The sequence below is a fragment of the Channa argus genome, chromosome 5, assembly GCF_033026475.1.
Source record: "Channa argus isolate prfri chromosome 5, Channa argus male v1.0, whole genome shotgun sequence".
Classification (NCBI taxonomy): Eukaryota; Metazoa; Chordata; class Actinopteri; order Anabantiformes; family Channidae; genus Channa; species Channa argus.
Window position 1 is genome coordinate 24,881,048 of NC_090201.1, and position 26,279 is coordinate 24,907,326.

General features: G+C 40.6%; 1 protein-coding gene across 3 annotated transcripts in view; it reads left to right on the forward strand.

Moving 5' to 3' along the window:
• Positions 1–26,279, forward strand: part of flnbl (filamin B, like) — a 64,175-nt gene that overhangs the window by 6,600 nt on the left and 31,296 nt on the right. For all 3 annotated transcript variants that reach the window (XM_067504573.1, XM_067504575.1, XM_067504574.1), the window contains exons 2-8: positions 21,375–21,484; positions 22,045–22,180; positions 22,527–22,624; positions 23,853–24,000; positions 25,240–25,358; positions 25,532–25,606; positions 25,889–26,051. In XM_067504573.1, coding sequence (XP_067360674.1) covers positions 21,375–21,484; positions 22,045–22,180; positions 22,527–22,624; positions 23,853–24,000; positions 25,240–25,358; positions 25,532–25,606; positions 25,889–26,051 — 849 coding nt within the window. The remainder of the gene's footprint in view (positions 1–21,374; positions 21,485–22,044; positions 22,181–22,526; positions 22,625–23,852; positions 24,001–25,239; positions 25,359–25,531; positions 25,607–25,888; positions 26,052–26,279) is intronic.

Sequence of the window (26,279 nt, forward strand, 5' to 3'; positions counted from 1 at the left end):
GTAGACACACAAATCACCAGCAATTAGACTGATCCACTGGTCCCAGCATGAAACTACAAACCCTTCACCAAAAAGTCATGATGCAGCCGTCATCCTTTAAATCAGATTTCCAAACTGAAAAAGCCCTAAAATGAATGAACCTGCAGCTCTATCGCTGCTTGGATTGTGTGTTTCTGTGAGAGGGAGCGAGATGAACCAGGTGAAAACATAAACAACAGGACCAACAGGATCTGTAGCTTTCACATTAATAAGACTCACACACACACACACACACACACACACTCAGCCTGCAAGTGCCTTCAAGCTGTGTTTTTGAACAGCATCTTGTCACTAAAGTGACAGAAACCTAACTCTGTGTAAATATATCTATTACAGCTTGATATTCAGTAGTGAGTCAGTCTGTGTCCACTTTAATTAAAGGCTTTTTTGCTGTTGCTTTCTCTAGAAACTCTGTCAGTTTGCTTATTCCTACTGCACAGGAAGGAAACGGTGAACACAGACTTAGTGGCCTGGAAATAGATAAAACAGAGTCAGCACTGCATGAATAGTCCCCAAAAAGAATAAAAAAACAAAGAACGGGCTCCATATGTGGGTTTTTCTGCAGCTTTCTTCTGGGAGTTAATGGATAAAATGAAGAAACTAAATATATATATATATATATATATATATATATATATATATATATATATATATATATATATATATATATATATATATATATATATATATATATATATATATATATATATATATATATATATATATATATATATATATATATATAAAAAAAAAGGAGAAAGACTGTCTGTCTGTGAAAACAGACACTGGAAATGTCCAATTAACAGTGAGAGGTTTTCATTTTTAAAACAATCACATTGGACTCACGTAATACAAAAGAGTCCTGTTCTTACAAAACATGCCCACACATGGACAAAGCAGCAAAAGACTGTTTCAGATGCCAAAAAGATGAGTGTTTACCATGTGCAGGGACTGATGCAGTATGTGAAGTCTTTTTCTACTGATACGTCTACAGTTTTTCATTATTGGAAACGAGTTTCAGCTCATGCTAAGATAAACTAGGAACTCCCCTTTTGATGTGGAATGCTCAAGTGATTGATGTGTTTGATACCTGATGTGTTTATCTAGCTCAGCACATCGATACCGGAACCATGCGTCTGTACATTTTATAAACTAAGCGTCTTACATTAAGACGTTGGCAGGTTATTGAATAATGAAAATCCCGCTTTTGCTGTAACCTTGATCTTAAAGTTTGCTAACACTCAGACAGTCACTGATGTCATGCTGCGTATTTTGTGCCAGCTCGGTTTCTTTTTCTGTGACTTATTAACTGACTGGCTACTTCTGTCCTGCACCACTAGAAACCACACGTGCGCGCACACACACACACAACCCTGTTAGACTGAAACTAAACATCCATCAGCTGTCTGAGTTCAGTGAGACAAGCTGGGTGAAGTCTGTTGTTGACACACAGCACCATGGCAACAAGTGGGTGAAAGAGAAAATGAATGAAAGTATCAGTGGGTCTGAGCTTCACTGCGTTTATGCTCAACTTTCTGTTCCTGAAATGTTTTCTGTTTCATTGTTTGTCACTGAGGTCATTTTATTTTCCATCTGTGATGTTTTTTTGTTTTTGTTTTTTTTCTCAGTCTTTTAAACATACTGGTGTTTCGAAAGACAATCGTCTACTTGTGACGCTTTATGTGCTGATTAAAAAAAGATGCAACATCTTGCAGTTCAAAAGCCAGTCACAAAGCAACGTTCAGTATTCACACACTAAATTATAAAAAGGGAAGTTTATAATTATACTCTAGTGTTATTATTATTATTGTGCCTTTGACTCCTCTGGCATGATGTTGAATCCCGTTTGATACGTCCATTAAAGCTCAACCAAATTATTTTTTTTCTTATGAATGCAAAAAAGAGCAACAGTAATAACCTGGACGTCCCAATGCAAGTTATTAATGTTGGTATCTGAGGATACATAGTTCAATCTGATACAGTGAACCAGATACAGATCAGTTTTTATCTACAGTAAACCTGTAACTAATACATTGAAATTTTAGATGTGTCCTAATTAATCTGATACCTTTTTTTTTTTATTTTTTTTTTTTTTCAAAAGCTACATGATGAATATACTGATGGTGCTGGTTAACCCAAAATTGCATTGATGGGCTTCAGATATTGATTTGATATGAATGAAAGATGACTTGAACAAAAATGTGAAGCCAGGATTAGGAAACCATCCAGCTGGAAACTGAAGCTTTCATCACAACAAGGAATGACCTGTGTCGAGACAGAGAAAGGTGGAGGTGTAGAGGACACACGCGTAGGAGTGACGGACAACACAAGGAGAAAAGCGTCCCAAGGTCAGAACAGGAGGAGACGCGTTTACCCTGTTGTCATGGCAACCAGAGTAAACAAAGTCTGTGATTGGCTTGATTCAACTGGGAGGAGAGGCCTTCGTGAAAAGGAAGTGTCACATAACATTGATGAACCAGAGGTTCCTCATGTTGCGTTATAATCCCGTAAGGAAAGAGGAGTTATCAGAGAATATCTCAACATTTCTGACAGGACTGTCAGGACAGTTAAATTTGATTTTTAGACATGTTTTCAGTTTGTGTCCATCTCTATATCTGCCCTCTTTCCCATGTTCATGAACGCAATTTCCCAGAAACACTGTCAGGGAAATTTCCTTAAATTTGGCACGGGCATGGATTTAAATGACCTGAAAATGGACTGATCAGATTTTGGTGGTCAAGGTCACAGTGACCCCACAACAGCACCTATCTCATTATCGCAATATCTCAGGAACACTTGCAGGGGATTTTATTGCACCTGGATCATCTGACTAGAATATGGGTCTAAACAGATGCAACGAAAACTGCAGCACTGGCTGACATGTTTCTTCATTATGAAAAATGTGCAGTTCTTCTTCGGAAACGAGCTACAAAGGCTGAGAGCAGCCATCTCGTGTTAGAGACTGAAGGATATCCCTGCTTGGACTGCTGCACTCGTTTCTCATGCTAGACATGGATGACGGTTCTACAAACTTACAATGTCTAATACAGTCTGATGCACAGGAAAAGGTTGGTGGATGTATGGAAATAGTAGAGCTGCTCTTGATGAATCCTAGACCCCCAATTATCTTTAAGACAAACATGTCACCCAAGGTAAACGGATGTGTTTTTAGGAACAGTGGAGCTGCACTGCACTGATGAATATGCTACTAAGCCTATGCAGGATCAGGATTCACAGACTTGGTTATCTTTGTTGGTTTTAGTCTCTGTCTGGGATGTTTTGGAAAATAAAAATATAGACGTTGACTGACTCTCACTATGTCTTAGAAAATTTACAGCTTTAATCCGGTAGAAATTGAGGAGGGTTGCGTCAGGAAGGGCATCCGGTGTAAAAACTGCCAAATCAACATGCGGACAACAATCCGCTATTGCGACTCTGAACTCTATGAGGGGGATTAACCATCCAGAGAGTTCACAGGATAATTCAGCATTGACTGGTTGGTGATGAGAAAATCACAAAAATCATCCTCTAGGGATCACAAATATTTGTCAAGATATCACGGCAGTACACTTGATGGCTGTCAAGAGATCTCGGTCTGTTTTTCCAGTAAACTGTATATTGAAGTGACCTGAAGAGCGGAAATGGCTGCATCAGATCATTGGTTGTTTTAATTTCAGGGGAACTTTGAGCCATTAACATTGTATAACGTGTAGTTGCATGCAAAGATCTCCATGTTTATAAGTCGTAGGTGGCAGGAGTGTTTGAATTGGCCCGGTTCTCGCGCTCACACACGGACACTGAAACATCACGGCTGCTTTACTTCTCTCAGTAACCCGTGTCTTTCTCTGCGGGTTTGTTCTTTATTTTCTTGCGCCTGTGTCAGTTCTTCGGTTTCACTCCTCAAGGAGAAAATAAACAATCGAAGCTGTTGTCACATTTGTGGCTTCAGCCTTTGCTCTTCCCTTTGGTTTTCACTACAAACATTGTTGCTGCAGCTCAACCAAACCATGTCAGCTGCTCAAAGTGCATAAACAAAGGCTTTACAGTACAGAAATGAAATGATTACCAAATCCAGACTCAACTTCAGCTCCTTTTTTTGTTGCCTCTGGTGAGATGATCACATTATTCATAAAAATAATTACAACTTGATGCCATCATGCTTGTATTAAGGTCAAAGCTAGAACAACTTTAAAGCTGATGTCCAGGTCTGGATCACTTACAGATTTTGGCTTGATTCTTTACCACAAAGGATGGCTTTGAAGGAATTAAACACATTTTTGCTTTTTGGAACAGAAAACAAGTTTTTTGGCGGCACAATAAAACTGCTTCCAGATTTTAACTTCAATAAATGGCTGCAATAAAACCATGATTGCTGAAAACACCAACAACAACTTCCCTTCATCTCTCATGTTTGTTTGAGCTGCTGAGAGATTTCCTGCCAAATGACAAATATTAAACCAAACTGAAATGGTTCCAGCGGTTACTTTGGAAATTTGGTTACATTGAACCACTTAAATGCTTCAGATGATCAAAAAAACGAGTTTTTTCCACAGTAATCAGTGCACGATAGAAATGCAAGCACGTTTCGTTCAGCACAAATAAGCTTAAACTTTACATTTTTTAAACTAAGTTAATATTTTGGCATTTTCTTTCAATTTGCAAGTGCCATCATTTTAATGGACAGAATCACTTTATTTATTATTTTTTTTTTTTTGTGACCCTCGGTTTCCACATGAACACTGAAACCAGTTTTACTCGTCTTTAAGGGCCAAGACACACCAAGCCAATCGTCAGACAGGGTCGTCCCCTCTGGGAGTATCCGTCGGCCTAGTCTTTGCAGTGTGTCCTCCATGGTTGGTCTGCCTTTTCGGCCCATTTGACCTGTTGAATCGACGCCAGCCTGTTGGTGAAGAGACAACTCTGATTGGCTGTTCAGATTAGTAAATCAGTGCACGAGAAGAAACCCTGTTGTTAACGCGTCAACCACAGTGGTACAACTTGTACAGTTGTGGTATCTTTTGTCTGTGTTGTGCAAGAGTGGTGAGAAAACGCTAAGCTAACTCTGCTTTGTATCGTCTTTGTAAATGTGGGGCCCCAGGTCTTCTGCTTTCTCTTCCCCCTATGTTAGCGCGGAACGTGCATCGCCTCTTGTCTTTCTGTTGTGTTCTAGTGCTGCTCGTCTATTTTAATTTTATAAGAACTGGCTGAAGAGCTGTGCAGAGGGTAGAGGAGCATAGCAGAGGAACCAGGAGGCCTACTTGGATTGATTTCGATCCTCAGCTAGCTACAGCTGACAGACGTTGAGTATTAAGGTTTTAAGTTGAAGATCAGCTTTATCTAGAAAGTTTGGAATCCAGCTTATCCAAGAGCCTCGTGCATAACAATTCCTAATTCCTTCATTCCTGTTTTGGGTTTTCTGAACGTCTCCCATGATGTTCATACTTTGTCCTTAGGGGCCACCCTAAGGTGTTTTTGTTTTCTATCACTCTGTCCCCCCTCCCACATTGGACGATCTTCACTGTGTCAGACACAACACACAGAGCCTCTGTGTAGCTGCAGAAAAGGTAACGTGAGAGAAGCAGGGATATAGACTTACACACTTCCTCTGTGCAGAGAAAGCTCCTTTCTTGTTTTCAGGTCCAAATGCAGCAGCTTTGTGCTGGTTTTCTGTGTGGAGCTTAAAGGAACAAATGTCACCTGAAATCAACCACCCAAGAAACATTTGAGGGATTTATTACAGGAGGTTGCTTTTAGGGCTCAAAGTGATGAACACTGTTTTTAATGATTTGTGTGTACTTTACCTTTTTTTTTTTTTTTATTTGCTCTTTGGTGACTTAAGAATTAGGTTGGTTTGCTTCTCCTTGACACAATTATTTTTTTCCCATGACGCCACTTCCATCAAATGCTATGGCCAGTTAGGGTAACTTAGCACCAAGACTGAAACAAGTGGAAACAGCTGGACTGGCTCTATCCAACCGACACATTTAAAATGGTACCGATCTTTAGAAACACTTCTCCTCCAGAAATCCAATAAGTGTGTTTCCATGACTGTTTCAAAGGCCAAAGAACCGGCCGAAGTGGTACCAGTCTAGAACTAAGACCCACTTTTCCTTTGGGCTGTTCCCTTTCAGGAGTCGCCACAGCGAATTATGTGCCTCCATCTAACCCTGTCCTCTGCATCCTCTTCACTCACGCCAATTAACTTCATGTCCTCTCTCACTATTACTAACTGCAAAGTGATCGATAGCAGCAGAGTTGGTATACTAACATTAACGTCTTACATTCAGTGTTGCCAAGAATCAAAATATTTTTTGGTAGCTACTTTTCTTAATAAATATACTGGCTGTACATAACGGTGAGGAGCACATATGCATCAGGCCACTTGTGTTTGGCAGGTAACGTAGGCTCACCTGCAAAGACAAACTGTTGGTTGCCATAGCAGTGGTTGTGCTAGCGCTGTGTTGGTGTTGCTGAGGAAACCGGAGGTGTACTGTGATCACCAGCATGGCTTTCTAGTTGGTGGAAAAGTAAACGGTTTGGTAGAAGGTATGCAAGTTGAGCCAAGGTTGAACCAACCTAGAACTGGCATTTCAATAGGAGCATCACTTGGACAGGAGCCGTCCTGTTATTGAACAGCAGTGACCAAACCGGTTTCTCTTTGGGGATGAATTAAGTGATGGGTCTGATTTGGCAAGGTGACCGTAGACTGTTCCTATTTTTCACTACTCTCACTCTTCATAGACCTAAAGGATTCATCGGCTTATATTAAAGAAAACGATCTGCTGAATTACTTTAATGAAAATAATTGCTGGCTACAGCTCTGATGTTGATGACATAACATAGCAAGACTGCAAGGGAAAATGATCAGGAAACAGGTGTGTGTGCCACTGTTGGTATAATAATGAGCTCACAGCTCCTGAGATTTAGAATAACTACTGTTTTTGAGGTAATAATACACAACGTCATGTCAGTGGGTTCAGTATGGGAGGGATGGTTTTTGAAAGAATCTATTGTACAGAATGAAGGTGTAGCACAATAGTAGTTCTTAATGTTTCTGCAGTTCAACAAGTAATTACATGTGGTGCAGTGTAGGTTTGGTTTCAAAGTGTCTGAATGTTATTTCATTTGTTTTTTTACAGTCATGGGGAATGAAAATGTATATTGCGGCACTAGCACTGCAGAAAAACAAACGTGTAACACACAAAGCTGCCTCACCTGCCTTATGTTGCTTTGTTATCACCCATTGTCCCGTCGTCTCACAACACATTTTAACGTTTTTGAAAAGCTGAATTGTTGTCATCATGGCGCTGGTGTCATTGTGATCTGGTGCTGAGCTGTGCTTGATGTGGAGCATGTAATCACATGCACATTTGTCTGGTTTGAGATGCAGCAGACGTGACTCTGTTCGTGAGTTTAGGACATAGTCAGTGTTCACTACAGACGTTGCAAATGATGATTATCAGACCCTCAGGATAATGAGTCAGAAAGTTAGCTCCTTGCTTACACTTACACACATGTTGGTTTGTCTGTGGCCATTATGCATCTCTAGGCCTTAACCTGAACACTGTAACAACTCTCCAAAGTTGTGAAGACCTACCAAAATGTCCTAACGACAGTGGTTACAAATTTCGCACACAGCCATGTATGCACACACAAATGCAAAACTCCACATTAGTTTGTGTTGGTGTAGATTTTGGGCTGCTTGAATTAAGAAGTCTTGCTATCTGACTGTAGTTTGAAAGGTAAATTAAGGCCGTGGTTTGGGTAAAGCTTGGATATAATGGTTGTCATGGTTAGGGTTGGGGTAGGGAGCTCGGGAATGCATTATACCAGTGAGTGTCCTCACAGCTGTAGAAAGATGTGTGTGTGCTTGTGGTGGTCTATTGACGACTGTGATAATCACAGTGGTAAACCTCCTGCAGCCTGGCTCAGCAACAAACATCTCAACCTCTGCTGCTTTTACTCTCTCTGGTACCATTTCTCTATCGGTTTTTTCTTTATGACTGCAGTACTTTAGTGGCCCTCACTAAAAGTACTACATTCCAGTTTAGTTAAAGCCCTGGTTCCTTGGTCTGGTTTGGCTTGATGAGGTGTGGTCCTACTTTCTTTCCGTCCCACATCCATTGCTACAGTGTGAAACTTAGGCTAGTGTTAAGTTAGCGTCCATCCTCTGTGCTCTGCCCCCCTCCCTTCCCCTGCTTTGACACTCCCGTGCTTTAATTCTCTCATCACTCCACCACACTCCAAAGAGCCCTTCAGGTAGCCATACTTGTCAAATGACAATAAGTAGGAAGCTATTAACTTTCTAATCAAGCAGAAATAATTTGTCCTCACTGATTTGTTAGTAGATGGAGCCACACTTAAAATACTTGTGTGTTTATTTATTTTATTTTTTTTTAATCGAATATCTCTGCGCAGCTGCTCGTGCTGTTCACCGGCAGCGTCCTCTGCACTGCCTCAAGTTAAAAGAACTTGTTTATAAATGATGTGAAGACTGTTACACACTGTAAGTTCATCGAGCTCCGGCCTATTGATTCAAAAGTGATTTATATCTAAACTTAAACAACCAACTGAAAGGCTACATTCACATTATGTGCTAAATTGGCCTAAAGCTGAATAATATTTCTCCTTTTTCACAGTATAAACCGAATGGGGGGGGGGTGACTTCCATTCAGTCACTCCGCTCTAAGTTGACTGTGTTTAGCCTTCGTCCTGCACATGCACTTCTGTAAGAAGCTGATTTGATTATACATGGGAAAGAAATCTAGCAGGGAAGATCGGGTCCCTCTAATCCCCAGAGTATGGAAACAAGGTTTCGCATTTATAAGACCGTGATGAAGAAATCGGTTTAACTTGGAAAACTGAGTTGGCCTGTTTATTATATTCTTGATCAGTCAATCGTTTTTTCTGTGAAAGATGCTTCTCAGCTTACTAATGTACATTAACCACCTTGTTTCAAAAATGCTAAGATACATTTGCTGAATATTTTATCTAAAGGAACTTGAAGGTAAAGAGCATGAAGCAGGGTCAACGTAGAGTTCAGTGTCTTGCCCAAGGACCAACCCAGAGTCAAACTAGAGGACTGCTCTGCTAAGGAAGCTGCAGCCTCCACCTGAATTTCATGAGAAGAATTGAACAATCAATTATAAATGTTAGAAAGACAAAAGTATCTTTTAAATTACAGATAGATTGTTTATTCAATAACTGACTTTGTGTCCAGACATGTTGCTTCTAAATTCTTTTTTTTCCCTCTTTCTTGGATTTTTCCTTCACTAATTTTAAGAAAAACTCTTGTGATGGAATATTTTTGAAAACTTTTAATTGCAAACTTTCAAATTTTTTTCTCTTTTGTCGTTCTGTTGTCTTTCTCTTTTCTCCATCATTGTCGCCTCTGCTTTCCAACATTCATCCTCCTCGCCGTCGCCACATGGCTGGTCTGGTTCTGATGACATCACAGCCTGGGAACCAGCAGGGTTAGGTCATACAAGGCTAAACGCTGCAGTGTGTTTGTCAGTGTGTGTCCTGTTTATGCATGCAGACGTAATGCCAGATGTGCGTGTGTGTTAATGACAGGGCAGTAATGTGCTGGTTACTCAGCTCTCATGTGGTTCTCATGATTTTATACATCTTCTGCAGTTTGTTTTGGACTTCCACTGGTTTCCCAAAAACAGCGTTAAAATAGTATTACATGCATTATATGTGTAATCGTATTTTGATCTCCCGGTTGCTGGTGTTGCTCCATCAGATACTACTTAACAGAGCCAGTACTGTATATACTGTACTTCAAACAAGGAGTACACAAAGACTCAATGTAAACTTTACTTTTGTTTATGTTCCTTCACTCCAAACCACATTTACAATGCACCATAACATGTTCCACTGTAGATATTTACATGTAGCTCTCCTTTAGCTGTTATTACTGTTTGGCGCTAATTTCATGGTTCTGTAGCAGGGAGAGCTCATTGTGGAACTTCAACAAATCCATATACTTTATACTTATGTGCCCAACACAAACCAATCTCCTTTAAACACATACAGTTTACATTGAGAAGGCAAAGATTAAAACAAACATTTAATGCAGATTTTAGCTTGTACAAATGCACCTTCATCAAAAGTAACAAAATTGGTCAAAAACATTTCTGACCTTCCTTTGCCTTCATAAACTGCTCACATCTCTGGGTACCGTCTAAGCAGCTTTTGTAACCTTTTCAGGTGTAATTTTAGCCCATTCTTCATGGCATAATTGTTCCAAGTCTACCAGACTGCTTGATTGTCTGCTATTTCTTAGATTTTCAATGATATTTAAGTCTGGAGCCTGAGAAGTTCATGGTAAAACACCCACCTCATTTTCTTTAAACCGAGCTTGAGCTGGCTTTGCTTTTTGCTCTAGATCATTCATCCTCTGCCTCTTCATTTTTACCTTTGGGGGAGTTGGATGCTTTGCTTTATCTTCTGACATTGGGCTGTATTCATTTTTTCCTTAAACTTTATGCTGAATGTGCATTAAATAATATGTTAAAGACATTGTTTCTTTTACTCCTTATGCCATTTCGACAAATCTACTCAATTGTTTTCCTTTTTTGCTGACCTGGAGAAAGTTGTGCTTTTTTATTTTTTATTTTTTGTCTTATTTGGACCTGCTGTAATTACTCTTACCCACAATCCAAGCCAAAATTAGTAGCAAGGGTTTCAAATAATTAAATTCAGAATTAATTTTTTTAACATTGCATGTTGTTTCTGAGACCAGCCTGAGAGATGCTCCCATACACGGCATAAAGAAAATCAAGCAAAGTTGTTGTCTTTTTGACAACGTTGATGATAATTAATGGTAATGATTACAGCTGCATGCAGATTTGTGCAAGCTGCCATGTGTTGGTTGTGGTCAGACATACCGTACATTGGAGGAGACGGGGAAAGGATTGCTACTGTAAGGTTACAATCACAATTGGTCGTTTAGCAGATGCTTTTATCCAAAGCAACTTAAAAGTAAGGAGCAGACACTAGGGACACTAGTCCGCTTAGATATGCAGACGGTTGAATGAGGTCAGCTGAAGAATGTGGTTACGACCTTTTGGTAACAAAGGTCAAGTGTGAGAAGTAATGTTTAAACTCCAAATTACCAAACCCTACTCCTGAGCTTTGCATTGCAGCAGTTCCTCAGGAGTGTTTCTGTCTCAAACCTGGTGGTAAACAGAAGCTAAATCATGACCATATTGTGCATCGTCTTTCTTTTTTTGTTTTTTTTTATTTTAAATCATGGGTGTTAGACTTTACACTTGATCTCTCACTAAGTGTCAGCACTGTGGCACCATTATCCTCTTTGTTACAGTTCAGTGTAAATTGGCAAAAAAGGGTCAACTTAAACCTGTGAATTCCTGACCCCTCAAGAAGTCCTCTGCTAAGCGTCCTCTTGGCTGTTCCCAGGTGCTGGTTACCTAATTCCAGATTTTTCATCGGACGTTTCTTTAAAGTTTTTTTTTTTTTTCTTTGATTCATTTCTTTGATTTCCTGTGTATGAGTCTGAAAGACATGAGAGCAAGTTTTTTTTTTTTTTTTTTTGGTCTTTGATCTTTCTCTCTCTCTCCGTCTCCGTCTCCACAGCTGTTTGAGTTCAACCAATGACCAGATTAAAGAGAAACTGACACAGACTCTTTATCATGCTTGTCCCTCATTAACCAAATCAAAGACACTACAAGCCTCATACCTTCTTCTCTGTCTGTAATTGGGTTTTTCTGGTGGGGTCGCCCCCTCTGAGCTGCTGGTGCACGACTTGTATGACTCTTATTAAGGGGTGCCGTTATTACAGCAATGCATCACGCAGTGATGTCATCGGTGGGTGCCATAGTTTGGGAGTGTCAACATGAGGTTTTGGTGAAAGGCTTTGTAACTTTTCTAGAAACATGTCAAATCTTAGACCTTTTTAGAGAATGTAGATTTTAAGTAATCAATCTTGGTAAGATAAACCGAGCCTTACTGGAGGAAACACCCCATTATTTGTCAAATTTCCAATACCCAGATTTAGCCACCCTATTTTAACATGAATGAGCTGGCCAGAATATTAGAAGCCTCTGCTCTTGTAATGCACTTCAGTACAACTGACCTCAATATTATTCATATAATGGAATTATATATTTTATACCTTTTTCTGACAGTTTATAAGGTTATAATTTCTCGGTTTTTTAGGTTTAAAGTGTATTGCATTTAAATTGCTCAGGTGGACATACGGTTATGCCTGATCGGTGTTTATTGATATTGAGGAAAAACATATGATATGAACACTGTGATAGCAAACTCTCATGTAGTTCAAGGCTTAAAAAAAAAAGACTGTGATTCGGATGATGATGATCTTCACCGTTAATGTGTCTGTTTTTCAGCAGCTGTAATCTCACACAGCTGCGAGTGTGTTTGTGTCTGTGTGACTTTTTCCTCTCAGTATTTTGAGTGAAAGATGTGAGTTAACAGTAGTTTAAAGGCTACCTGCTGACTGTGTTATGGTTGTGGTTGAAAAGTATGTATGTATGTACGTATGGTTGTTTTAAACGGAGTGTTTGTTGAATGTTGTCGGAAGTGTCGGGAGGGAGACTGATGACTGTGTTTTGTGGCTTTTGTTCCTTTGCCACCATGTATTGGGTCCTCTGTGGGGAGGGTGTGTGTGTGTTTGTGTGTGGTGAAGTGGGGGTTAGCGGGTTGTGTCATGATCTCAGCGTAGAGGAATGTGTGTATCTGTACCATGGGTCAAACCTACTGGATAAATGCACACAGAGATTTCCATCCTGTTAACTGTTGCAGGTACCTCATATCCTGTCTTTGTGAAGAGCATTTCTGCCTTTTTGGCTTTAATTTGTTTTCGGTTACCATGGCATCATGATCCTGCTCTTGTGAAGTACAATCGCCAGATCATCAGCAAATTTTCTGATGTGTTGCTTTTTGGACATACTGACATATTTTAGTGTGCAAAATACAAAGATGCAAATGTGAACCTTGCACTGAACCAGTACTGTCTCACTTTAGAATATATTCCATATACTGTCGCACATTGTGTCCTGGTTAAAATGTGCATTATACCGTAGAGATCTAGGAAAAAGTCACGTTATACAACCCTGCTTCCAAAAAAGGTGGGAAGATGCTTAGAACGTACATAAAAACAAAAGGCAACGATTTGCAAATGTTGCTGCCATCAATTCCACGGGCTGGTGTCTATTCCAGCCATCGTTCGGTGAGAGACAGGGTACAACCTTTCTCAGGACCAACACACAAAGACATACACAGACAATCATTCACACCTGCTGGCAAATGGATTCACCAATTAACCTAACGTCATCCATCCATTGCCCGTAACTGCTTATCCTATGTGGGTTGCAGGGGGGCTGGAGTGTATCCCACCTGTCATTGGGGTAGAGGCTGGGTCCACCCTGGACAGGTCGCCAGTCTGTCTCAGGGTCACAGAGAGACAGACACAGACAGAAAACCAGCTGTGAGGTGTCGGCACTAACCACTCCACCACTGTTACTGCACTTCCTAGTTACTGTAATCCAAATGTAATGGGCCTCGAAACCCATCGATCGACTTTATCTACTTTATCTCTTAAGGACCGGATGCTTGTTAAGACGGTGGAAGGAAGAGGTACAGCGTTTCTTTGGACATTCTTTCTGTGCTGCCACATTCCTCGTCTTTGTCCTCGCAGCCTGCGCCAAGGCCTTTGGTAGTTGCTCCTTGGCCTAAAATTGGGTTGCCTAAAGCCGTGGTCATTAAGCTGTTTTTTACAGAGCCATTAAAGAGTGAGCATTCAATCTTGATGTCTAAAACGAAGTTGAAGCAAAAAAGTTTACATAAATCTGTAACCGTACTGTTTAAAAACGCTAAGATATGTCTGCTGAATCTCATTCACTAAATGTGGGGGGGAAAAAAACACCACACACTTCCACCACCCTACACCTACTGCTGGTTGCCACCTCGGCGGGACCCCCGTTCCCCATAATTAAAACAATATGTATATGTAGGAATGTTGAGAGAAGACAACTGGAGCTACACTTTGACGTATATTTACAACTTGGAGGAAATTACAGATAATTCAATAAAATGTTAGTCTAAACAATTTAAAGCCACCAGGCTGTTTTTAATGTTGTGGCTGATCAGTTTACATCTGTGTGATGAGCTGCCTCAGGCATCACTTGTTCTATTCAGCAGTAAACCGTTGAAAGCTGAACATATGTGATTTAGTCATTGTGTGAAGAAACAGCTGTTTTAAGTGGGACTGCCGTTGTGTCTCGAAGGGCGAGAGACAGGAGAGGAAAAAGGGGGAGGAGAGAGGAGCAGTTGTTAAAGTTTCACTGTTATTAGAGTCACATTTTTTAGTTAGCTTTAATTTTTTTTTCCTACTTCAGATTAGTATTTAGTTTAGTTTGTTTTTGGAGACGGGTTTCCCTTGTTGTGCAGAACTGGACTGGTGAGTGGTGACTGCTTCAACGCCAGGTTTTACCTCTTCCAGACATTTTTGTTTTTAACATTTTTTGTAGTATAAAACATTTCTATTTAGTTTATAGTTTTTTTTTTTTCAGTTTAAGTTTTTTTTCAGTTTATTTTTCTATAATGAGCATTTATTTAAAATTTTTTAGTTTATACATGTATTTTTTGCAGTAGTTCAGTTTTTTATTTCAGTTCACTATAACAGGCTTGTTTGCCACAGACAGAAGCCCGTGTGACACTGCTTGTTCGAGGTGGGATAATGGGTGCGACTTCCCACCACGTCGTTCTGTACAAACTTAGGCCATTGTTGACGGCATTATGCCTGCAGGACAGGTGCTAAAACTACATCTGTCACTTGACAGTGGATCTGTTATCGAATGCTCCTAGTGCGCACAGGGCCCGGGTGCCTGAGACTTCAGTTTTTTGTTTTTTTTTCATAGAGTTCATATGAAATTGGCCATAGAGATGCACAACCACAAATGACCCAGATGCAGAATTACCCAAAATACAGACAACACAACTACAGAAAAAGCTTAACTAAATTAAAAAGCGATCATGCTTCTACCACTGGGATTAGAAAGACCACTGGGGCGGGTTCTTCCAGTATTGTTTGGTTTAGTCAGTCATAACGAACAGTTAATGATAAAATACCTATTTTCTGCCGGATGTTATCTCACCTGTTGGCAGGCTATGAATGGAGGGTGTGTGCTTGTGTTTAGATACAATTTGAGATCTGACCAAAAGGCTTCTGAAAGGCTTTAGTTTGAAAAGCGATAAGATTGAAGAATCTCTAAAACTGAATCTTAGGCAGTAAAAGCTGTGTCATTCTGTACAGAAAACACAACCTAAGCTTCTATGAACAAATGTGTTTTTTCACATGGACTTGCTGGTTTGGAAAGACTCAACGGAGACGTTTCTGATTAGTTTACGGTCTATGAAAATGTGTGTTTGTGCAATCACCAGTGTTGTAAGCAAATGTGAGAAGTTCTGCGTTTCTGCCAAATGGCCTGTTTATGTTCTGTAGAAATCGAATAACTAATAATGTGAACGTCCAAAACAAATCACCTGTAAGTGTATTTTGGAGAATCCTCAGCGAGCAGCTGAATTGGTTATTGACTGGTTGTCAGTATAATGAACATCAAGGCTCATATATTGGTTAGTAGGTTAGTGATTCTGAGTGGATCCAGTTATGGTTGCTTGGACCAAAGAGCAGGTTTTACTGTAACGTGCTGCCAGCTTATTATGTAACTTCCAGCGGGTGTGTCACGCTGATAAGAGCAGCATTTTGTTCCAGCTCCATTCACCTTTGCCCACACACACTTCTCTCTCTCGCTCACTTTCTCTTTCTTCTCTCACATTCACTAACTCTTTGTCTCATCTAGAGCAAAGCTACACCCTCCCAGCCCCCACTTGTCCATTAGCGTGCTTGTTGTTGTCTGGGTATTGTTGTGCCTCCATGGCAACTCGTCAACAAATTGGCAGGTATCTGCAGCAATGGTGGCTGCCTGAAAAGGCTGGGACACTGTTTATCTGACGCAGATCCTGCTGAATTTAACTATGAACCATTATTGAATTGGTATGTGGACAAAAAAATCTCTGAATTAAAGAGGAGCTGACTGTCTTATGTTGTTGCAGGAACGATTTGTTAAGTAGTGGTTCAGTAGGTGTAAGGAACAGTTCTGCAAGAGATTCTGGTTCAGTTTTCACCTGCACTTCTCCTAAAAAGCTAAACTCGGAAAAGAGACTTAATTGAGAATAATTATCGATGGCCCTTAGCAAGTCACTATACTGTATTTTGCTCCATGCATCGTTCTTTCCAAGCTTTTTTGTGTGTGTGTGTGTGTAATTTTCATTCACACAGGCCATGTGCAATGGTAACAGTAGCTGTTGTAGAAGAAGCAGCGGAGGTGAACCAAAGCAGGAAAGCATTTCATCAAACAATCTCTAATTGATCATTTTTATGTTGGCCAATGCAGATTATCACGTACCACATGTCCAGATAGGCCCAGTGTTTTTCTTTGTTGTTCGTGCATTTCTGAAAGCTGCTGCTCGCAAGTGAGAATATCTCGTTTGCTGAGATGCTGTGTGTAAAGTCACGTAACACTGGAGCAATTGTGTTTAACTAGACCAGTCAATTCCTTCAAGCCGTGAAGGATATGATTAATAGCATATCTGCGTAGGTGTGTGTATGTGTGTGTAATTGGCAGGCTGTTAACGTGAAGAATTGGACCGTGTCCTTTTGGATGAAACCCAGATCATATCAGCAGCGTTCACTTAAATCTCACTGTATAAAACATGAACTGAAGGTAAGTGTCTTCTGTTTAAAAGAGACAACTGAGTTTTTGTCCCAAATTAGCAGTGCACAGGACCACTGGCATTCCCAGCCCTGTGTCCCCCACACAAGGAGGTTGGAGGGGATTAGGCTTTAAGCTGCAGGAAACAATGCAGCAGATTCTAAAAGCTGTTTAAAACCTTCAGTAACACACTCCTGCACACACCCCACCTGAGAGGTGTGTTTTTGGTCCCTTTCTTTTCCTCCATTATTGCTTTGACTCACTGCTTTAACTTTTTACACTCGCTGTCTCGCTTGTCCCCCCCCCCCCCCCCTTGTAGTGTCGCCGTATGTGAACAATAGGCTACCATGGTGATAGCCTGGATACTCACAAAACTGTGTAGACACACACACACTGTCTGAATTGTTTGAACTATATTAAGCTCAAGGGTAAAAAAGCTATAATTCAGGGTTAAAAAGTAACAAACGGTCTCGACCAAACTGGGCAAAAGTTTTGGGTATAAAAGTAAATTGAGGCTTAGAAAAATGAAACAAACCTCATAGAAATTATTAGCTGATGTGAGCTCCTTTTGCTTAAAAACCGCACCAGGTCTCCCTAGTAGACGTGGTGCTTGGCAGGTCGCTTGTTCCAATCATCCTGCAGAACTTGCCACACTGGATTCAGTCTGTTTCAGTGACCCTGTGATCCCAGGGTCCATGATGTTGAGATCAGGGCTCTGTGGGGCCCACACCATCTGGTCTAGTAATCTTTTTTTTTTTTTTTTTTTTTTTAAAGAGAACTTTTTATTGCTCTGTCTGTATTTCTCTGCTTGTTGTGCTATAGAATGACATTCAGAGCGATCAGTTCCTCCCTGATACCGATGTGCCATCAAGCAGTATAGAGGTGGGTGATATAGAAATAACTATCACGATGCACAGTATTTTTGCAATAATGATGTAAATGACAATAGGTTTGCAGTACAACGCAACATTATTTGGCCAAGTAAATCAAAAAGGATAAATCTGAACTAATATAAAACTAACTAAAATAAAATGACAAACATGCTAAAAACTAGAATATAAATTAAATATGCTTTTTATTTTGTATAATTTTCCTCATTTGTCTTTATCAACACCTGGCTCGCTCTGTTTGTAGACTTATGTGAGATGACCACATTATGCCACATATGAAAATTCATCGTCACACAACTATTTATTAAATTATAAGATATATTGAGGACAATAAAATCCAGCTCTGCTGTTTGAACATGTGCAAATAAAATAAAAACCATTATGGAAGGGGACATATACTCTGTTTGCACAGCTTCCATCCCTAGAAGCTGTGCACGTGGTTTGTGAACTGGAAATGGGATAAAAACAAATGTTCTACAATTGTGTATTTTTCTTTCTCACTTTTCAGTGGTTTCCAGCTGTTTGGTCTTGTGACCTTTTTTACAGTAATCACAGTAATGTCTGCTTCTGATGAGGTAAACCACAAACGATTCGTCCTTACTTTACCATAAAAACACAGTTTTGCTTTGCTTAACAAAAGTATCTGGTGAAAGCTCAAACTTTTTAGTTTCAACCCTCATGTTGGAAACTGCTTTTTTAATCTTTGCTTCACTATTTATTTTATAACCCATAAATTCATACAACTGGTGGAAACAGCCTTGTATTAATGGCTCTTAAAACAAAGTGTATATAAGGGGAAATCTTTTTATTAGATGACACAAGCTGCACAGATAAAAGTGCAGTTTTAATTCTCACATGCATCATATAAACAACCATGTCATAATTTTAATGGCTGGTTCTGATTTCAGTAAAGAGCAATTGGTCATTTTTAAGCTGAGTAAATGAGCTCAGTCGTGGGTGGTGCCTTCTCTGCTTGGGGAAGGTGAAGGCTTGCTGACTATTGCCTCACTGACAGGATGTTTGCTGAGAAGCGGCTCGTGGTGACATGTAAACGTACGGGTGTGGTCGGCAACGTTAGAGTGCAAAAGTATGCGAGGGAGGAATAAAAAGAGGGAAAGCCACAGAGAGATCAGCGTGAAATGAGATGTAAAAAAAAAAACCAACAAAACAAAAAAAAAAACAGGTGAAGAGTGAAAGGGACAAGAGGGAGCACTGTTAAAGTAGAGGTGGAAAAAGCAAACAGATAAAGGAGTCTGGCAAAGGAGGGTGAGATTAGGGCTGTAGAAACCAGGATGTCGCAACCACTCGTAGTCATTAAAGAGTGGTGTCACCAGTGGGTGAGGCAGCCTCCCAACGCTCCACCTAAACCTGAGCTGCTGAAACAAGTTTGGACCACGACTGGCCTTGTTAACAGTGCAGCATAGCTGGGGCTTTACCAGGTGAATCGCATGCTTTCCCACAGCTTGTGTCTGCTGAACAACAGAGACTGTTGCACCAGCAAGGAGAGAAACCTACCTGGTAACAGACGAGGTGTGAAAGCCCTCGTATTGTTCACTGACACGAACCTTTTATAGAAGCAGGTATATTCCAATAGACAATGAAGCCCATTTTTGGCAGGCTGAAATGGAGTTTTAATTCCCTGTTTGAACAGTGAAATCTGCAGTGAGATGAGCCGTGGGGGCTACGTCAGACCCACGAAGGCCATTAATGAGGTGACGGAACCAGCAGATTTTGACTAAATCGCTAAAAAGACAAGTTGCAACAGGATCGGATTCAGCTTTGCAAATGACGTTAACTTCACAGCAATGAATCAGAGCATATCAGTGTTGGTAGAAACACAGAAGTATCTAGTGTGTGTGTGTGTGTGTGTGTGTGTGTGTGTGTGTGTGTGTGTGTTCCACCACGCTCCTGTTGGCTTTCTTAATTCTTTAATCATGTACCTGCTCAAAGCCATCCATTACATTCCTGTAAACTGAACAAAATGGTAGACTGACACAACTTCACTGCAGTCTTCACACTGTTTGATCCTGTCCTGATGCACCTAAAATTTCTGTGTGTGTGTTTGGTGCTGCATGTTTGATCTCTCTGTGCTAAGTCAGGTGCTGGCCTATGTTTGTACTGTACACAGAGATGAAACTGGTCGTTTTTCTTGACAAACTTGAGGAAAATACTTCAGCTGAAATATTAATTAACATTTTTTTCTGCTAAGGCAAATGTCACTTAATCGTTTCACACAAATTCTAAAACAAATTCCATTTGTCCTGGTTGCTCCTGGCAGTGTCACAAGTGTCCTTGGGGCAGGACGCTGAGCTCTTGGTGGACCAGTCTAAAACCGTGTGGGTGTGTGTCAAATTGGAAAGGGCTTTGTGTGTTTAAGTAGAAAGGTGGTGTCTTAGTGCAGTCGTTAGCAAACCTATATCATGACAGACTTAAAGTCAAAACTTATAGGATTCTGCATGAGCTCAAAATATTATATAAGGACATTTTCAACAACATATTTTATTGTAAAAGGAAAAACTAGAGAAACTTTTTTTTTTTTTTTTCTGTCCTCAAACACTTACTACAGGCTACAGTCAGCTTCATTCAGTACTGTCATTGTTGGTGTTGATTTTTGAATTGAATGATTGGAGCTGTTAGGTCTGGCAAGTATGGACAGAACATCTCCTTGGACTGTTCAGAGTGTTTGGTTTCAAGATGAGCTTTTTGCTTCTTGACGCTTGCTGCTGCTGATGAACCACAAGTGTCTGATTGTTCTAACCAGAGAAATTATGGGCTACAAATAAAAGTCTACAGAAGAAACTAGTCTTCTGAAGAAAACGATGTGCTTATGTTTTTCATTTCTAATAAAGCAAATGAACTTTCCCTGATATATTACACCAGTGATATGTGATACTGATGGTAGTTAGCTTCATTTCCCTATTTTTAGAGAAATAACCTATATATTGGCCTGTTTTGTTGTTTTATTACTCTTGTGTGTGTTTAAAAAAAAAGAAAAAGAAGAAATTAAGGCCACTTTTAACCATCTTTGTTCCACAAAAGAGTTTTCTTTGATAAAAAAATGTAATTCACTGCATATTTGTCTTTGAGTAGTTTTGGAAATTTGTCACATAATGTATCTTTATCAAATGTGAAACCAAAGTCTTTGCTTAATCTGTAAGATGGTAAATCATAAAAGTCCGCATGTCCCTTTTGGTCCCCTTGGTAACAATGGGAGAGAGAAATGGAGGCTGAGTTTAAAAATGACTGGAATGTTGGAAAGCTGAAGATTAGCTAATATTGCATCGTGTGTGTGTGTGTGTGTGTGTGTGTCTGGTATGAGGCACCAGCTGGTACTGCACGGTGCCTTCTGATCAATGAGAAACATTACACCGCAGTTCTCTGGACATTTTCTGTATGTTCACAGTAAGTTAGGAGGAGGGAAGAGGGACAAGCTGCGTTTGGTGTAAATGCAGGTCAGCATTTAATTCTGTGTCAACGGGAACTGAAATATAAATACGGTCATCTCAGTTCTTCTGTGTATTATGATTTTTCTTCCTCTCTCATTATCATGTGGAGCCTTGTTAGGTGGCAGTGTAGTTGTAGTGGTAAATAAATATTGTAGTGTAAAATGACAGCGGAGAACCCAGCAGCAGCTGAGATGACTGCAGGCTTAAAAACATCCCATTTGTCTCTGTGTGTCCTCTAGACTCGAAAGCGATTGTGGATGGGAACCTGAAGCTGATCCTGGGTCTGGTCTGGACTCTGATCCTGCACTACTCCATCTCCATGCCCATGTGGGAGGGCGAGGATGAAGAGGTAACATGCAGCTGATGTGCAGTTCCCCTGTATGATTTTAGTCCCTGTTGCATTTGCTCAAATACTGCATTTGAGTACAAATATGTGATACGGTACCTGAATATTTTACTGCAGGACAATTTAAAGGAAAGTAATACAATTTATTATACTGCATTTACCATATTGTATTGTAGTCTATTCTAAATCTTTACATTGCAGACAAGCTGGATTTTGGGCACTATCGCTTTAAAAAAAGCTTCAATCAATTAAACAAAAGTTTTATTTTTCAAAAGGAGCAAAATAGGCAAAAAGCATCAAAAACAGTCTTAAAAATTAAAGGAAAAATAAAAAGCCATATTCCCCCTCCCCAGCTGTGCAGTGCCGGTCCAAGGCTGGTAGAAATTGGGGAGGGTTGCGTCAGGAAGGGCATCCGGCATAACTGTGCCAAATCAACATGGGAACAATGATCCGCTGTGGTGACCCTGAACTCACGGGATAAACCGAAAGGACAAAAAAAAAAAAAAACTGGGAATAGACAAACATGTTTCCTGACTCACTGCTGTTCTTGCTTTTGTATTCAGGCTGAGTCAAAGACACCTAAACAGCGTCTGCTGGGCTGGATCCAACACAAAGTCCCTGATCTGCCAATCACCAACTTCAGCCAAGACTGGAGGAATGGGAAGGCACTGGGAGCGCTGGTGGACAGCTGTGCACCTGGTACAGTGTGTGTGTGTGTGTGTGTGTGAGGACAGAATGTACCGTGTCTTCATGTATCAGTAGAGGTCTGAAAGTTTTTGTAGTAAAGAACCAAGATCTTAATTCAACTTAATGGTTTTAAATAAAAGAGATGTCACAGTTTTACACGTGTTAAATCTTTGTGAAATTGTGACAAAGGGCTGTAACTTTTAGCTCTGTATCTAAAAATCGAAGCCAAAAGGCCAAAGACAGTTCTTCTCACATCAGTGAAACTTGAGCTCTGTATTATTCCAGTATTGTTACCCGTGGTGCTCTTACTGTTGTGTCTGTTTGTTGTTACTGATGAGTTTTTAACTTTTATTTGCAGGTCTTTGTCCAGACTGGGAGACGTGGGACCCAGTGAAGCCAGTGGAGAATGCAACTGAAGCCATGCAGCTGGCTGATAAGTGGCTGGGCGTCCCGCAGGTGGGCTTCCTCCACAGGCTGCTCCGCACTGCTCTCTGCTGTTTCAGCTTGACCTCTAACTTTGCTTTAGTTCTGCTTTGTAATGGTCCAAAATTCAAAGGTGCCAAACAATCGGGTCCAGAGGAGAATTTGGTCGTTCGTGGTTTTGTTTTCTCCAGAGGTTATAAGTCACCAAGAGCACTTTTGTTGGTTTTCCTGGTTGTGTGTTTGAAGGTAGGAGGATGCAACCAGCTGGAACGGAAACTTCCATAATAGGTTGTGTAACAAATTACCATTGCCAGGAAGTGTTAGCACAGGTCATGTTTGTTTTTAATTATGCAAGACGGTAACAAATTCACTGAGCACATTGTCGTTTTTCAAGAGAGAAACTTCTTAATTTTCCTTTGCACTATGAAAAATTACTTCAGCGGTGATTATGAAAGAACTTTAGTGTGTTCGGATTTCATTAGTCTGAGTTGGATGTTTTGTTTCCTGTCAGGCAGCTGACACCCAGAGGAAGTCCCGTCCAGAAAAAACAGACTCCTCACTCAAACACTCCACGTTGATGTATGAACATCTTTGATAGCTTGGAAGTTGGTTAATTCCCATCAGGCCTTGATAGAACAGAGTCGGGGTGAAAAAGCATTAAACTCCGACACATGAAGGAGGAGATAAAGTTGAAGGTGATGCGAGCAGAAAGAAGAGCGGTTACTGACACCAGTGTGACACAGAGGGCAGTTTCTCAGACTGAGCAAAGTTCACTCACGGTCACATTTCCTCCCTAAATCCTCACTCCCCTCAGCTCGGTCATTACGTCCCGTTTGATTTGATTCACTTGTAATTATTATTATTTTACCTCAGCGATTTTTACATTTAGACTCTAGAAATCAGGGGGCTTACAGCTTTTTTTTTTTACACAACTAAGCATTTAGATCAGCCCATGTTTTCCACCTTCCTATGGTTAGTGACTGTATCGTCATACTTTTCTGATGTAGAGGTGAGACTGAGACTCTGTGGATAGAATCTTGATTAGGTCATATGTAACAATATCTATTGTAGATGTCTAGATATGAAAGTGTTACAACCACAGATGTAAAGTGATATTTAAAGCAGTTTGTCAGAGGTATCCAGACCAAGACTTCAGGAAAAGCCACTTCAAACTGGGAAAACCAGGATGTATGAATGTTACAGTTGCAAACATATGTGACCCTGTGTGTGTGTGTGTGTGTGTGTGTGTGTGTGTGTGTAGGTGATCGCTCCAGAGGAGATCATTGATCCCAGTGCGGACGAACAGTCGGTGATGACCTACCTGTCTCAGTTCCCCAAAGCCAAACTGAAGCCAGGAGCTCCACTGAAACCCAAACTCAACCCCAAGAAGGCCCGTGCATACGGACCAGGTACACACACACACACACACACACACACACACACACACACACACACACACACACACACACACACACACACACACACACACACACCTGTTTATGAAAACCTGTGATAAACACTCCTGACGTTCATCATGTTCACTTCTGGTTTAAAAGATCCAATTTAATGGTTCGACTATTTTGAAAGATAATACACATAAAATACCTAACAAGATTTAAACCCTTGATCAGATAAGAGGGAATTTGTGTTTTGCAGAGTTCTCAGATTTTCTCTTTTAATGTTAAACACTTTAAATCTCTTAAATTCAATAAGTATGTTTTATTTTCATTTTAAAATATTTATGATTCCTTTTTTTCTGTATCATTGTATTATGATGGTCCTTTATAAATCTTTGAGAAGGCCACCTGGTTGCTGATTGAAAAGCACAGAGCTACTGTCATTGTGACCTGTTGTTTCCAGTAATGGGAACGTTGGAAACACTGGTTTGTCTGACAATGTGAGGAAGTGAGCAGCTGTTAGACGGAACAATGGACCACTCTCATATCTGATATGCATTTATTTATATACACAAACATGCTTTACTGTATCTGTGAGAACTCCAACCTAAAACTAATTGAACATTGAAGCCCAAGTCCTTACTGCAAACAGCAGTACAACATGTCCCCATGACTATAACACGGAACACAGTTTACTGACACATAACATAGACAGACACACAGGCTGGTGAGGTCGTGGCTCGTGCTGCAGCGTCCAACCCTGAGAAGGAAATACCTGGAAATGGCTGCAGCTTGTAGCTCTGCTTTCGTTCGGTAGGGTTAATTTCCTCTGTGCTTCCTTTTAACGGCCTCTGTGATGTTGGGCATCCTGATACAGAAGCTCCTGCAAAACAAACCCGGGTCGTATAACAACTAGCAAAGTGCTGCAGTGCAAGACTGTGATTCTGCAGTTAACTTTGTGATCATCTGTAGGATAAGACTGTGTTCTAAGACTGTGGAATTTTAAATCTGCTCGGCTGCTGGAAGGGACAAAGAGGCAGTGGGAACAAAAATGTTGTTTTTTAAAAGCATTTTGGTTTCTAACAAGACAAATGTAAAACACAGATTTCTACACTAATAAAACTCAACAACTAGTCTAAAAACTTGAATAAACCAAAATGTCTCTACTGGACATTGTGGTCACCACCAGGGGATTTATCTCGGTTAAATATGCAGCTGGCTGAAAAAGGGTTTCTTTTTTTTCTGCTGCAGGTATTGAACCGACTGGGAACAGGGTGCTGCGCCCTGCCGTGTTCACAGTGGACACGTTCAGTGCAGGTCAGGGTCAAGTCACGGTCTACCTGGATCATCCGGACGGCACCAGAGAGGAGGTCGGCACCCAACTCGCCTCTTGCTCGGTCTTCATTAGAGCATGCGGCGACTTCCCATGTGTTCACTGACAAACCTGCTTTAATTTGACATTATTGTAACACATTTTATCACCCACGGCCTCTAACTGCTACGACGATACCCTAACATTTGTCCGTGTGTTTGTGTTGATCAGCTGAAGCCAGAGCCCAACGAGGAAAAGAAGACCTACAATGTCACGTATGTTCCTGTAGTCATGGGAACTCACAAGGTAAACTTGGGTTTCTCTGTCAATATGTAGTCATTGTTTTTATAGGTAGCATGAACAGGTTCATAATGAGTTTCAGTCCCATCCTGCTCCTTTTTAAAATCCATTTAAATGTTATTATACAAGGTTTAAGACATTAAACAGCTGAAGCATGACTGATCAGGTGCTCTCAATCCAGAACAAACATGATTATTGAAATAAATAATGGCTTCGTTAAATCTGAAACAAAGAATGTTTTCTTTGCCTACCGCAAGACTCTGGATGACTGCAGCTTTTGTTCCCTAGGTGAAAGTGTTGTTTGCAGGCCAGGAGATCCCCAAGAGTCCGTTCGAGGTGAGCGTAGACAAAGCGCTGGGAGACGCCTCAAAGGTCACGGTCAAGGGTCCCGGGATTGAACCTGTAGGCACCGTCGCCAGCAAACCTACGTACTTTGACATCTACACTGCAGGTGGGAGAAATCATGCAGACACTGGGATGTTTTTCAGGTCATATGGCCACATTTGACTTTTAGCAGTGCTGTGAGCAGATGTGCAGGTTGTGATGAAGTTTGTACCAGCTACACTCCGGTTGCCAGTTTATTAGGTACAGCAGTCTTGAACTAATGACGTCTAATACAACATGAAGGTGATGAATGAAACTGTTGTAGAGAGAATTTGATTCTGCTGCATGACCATTG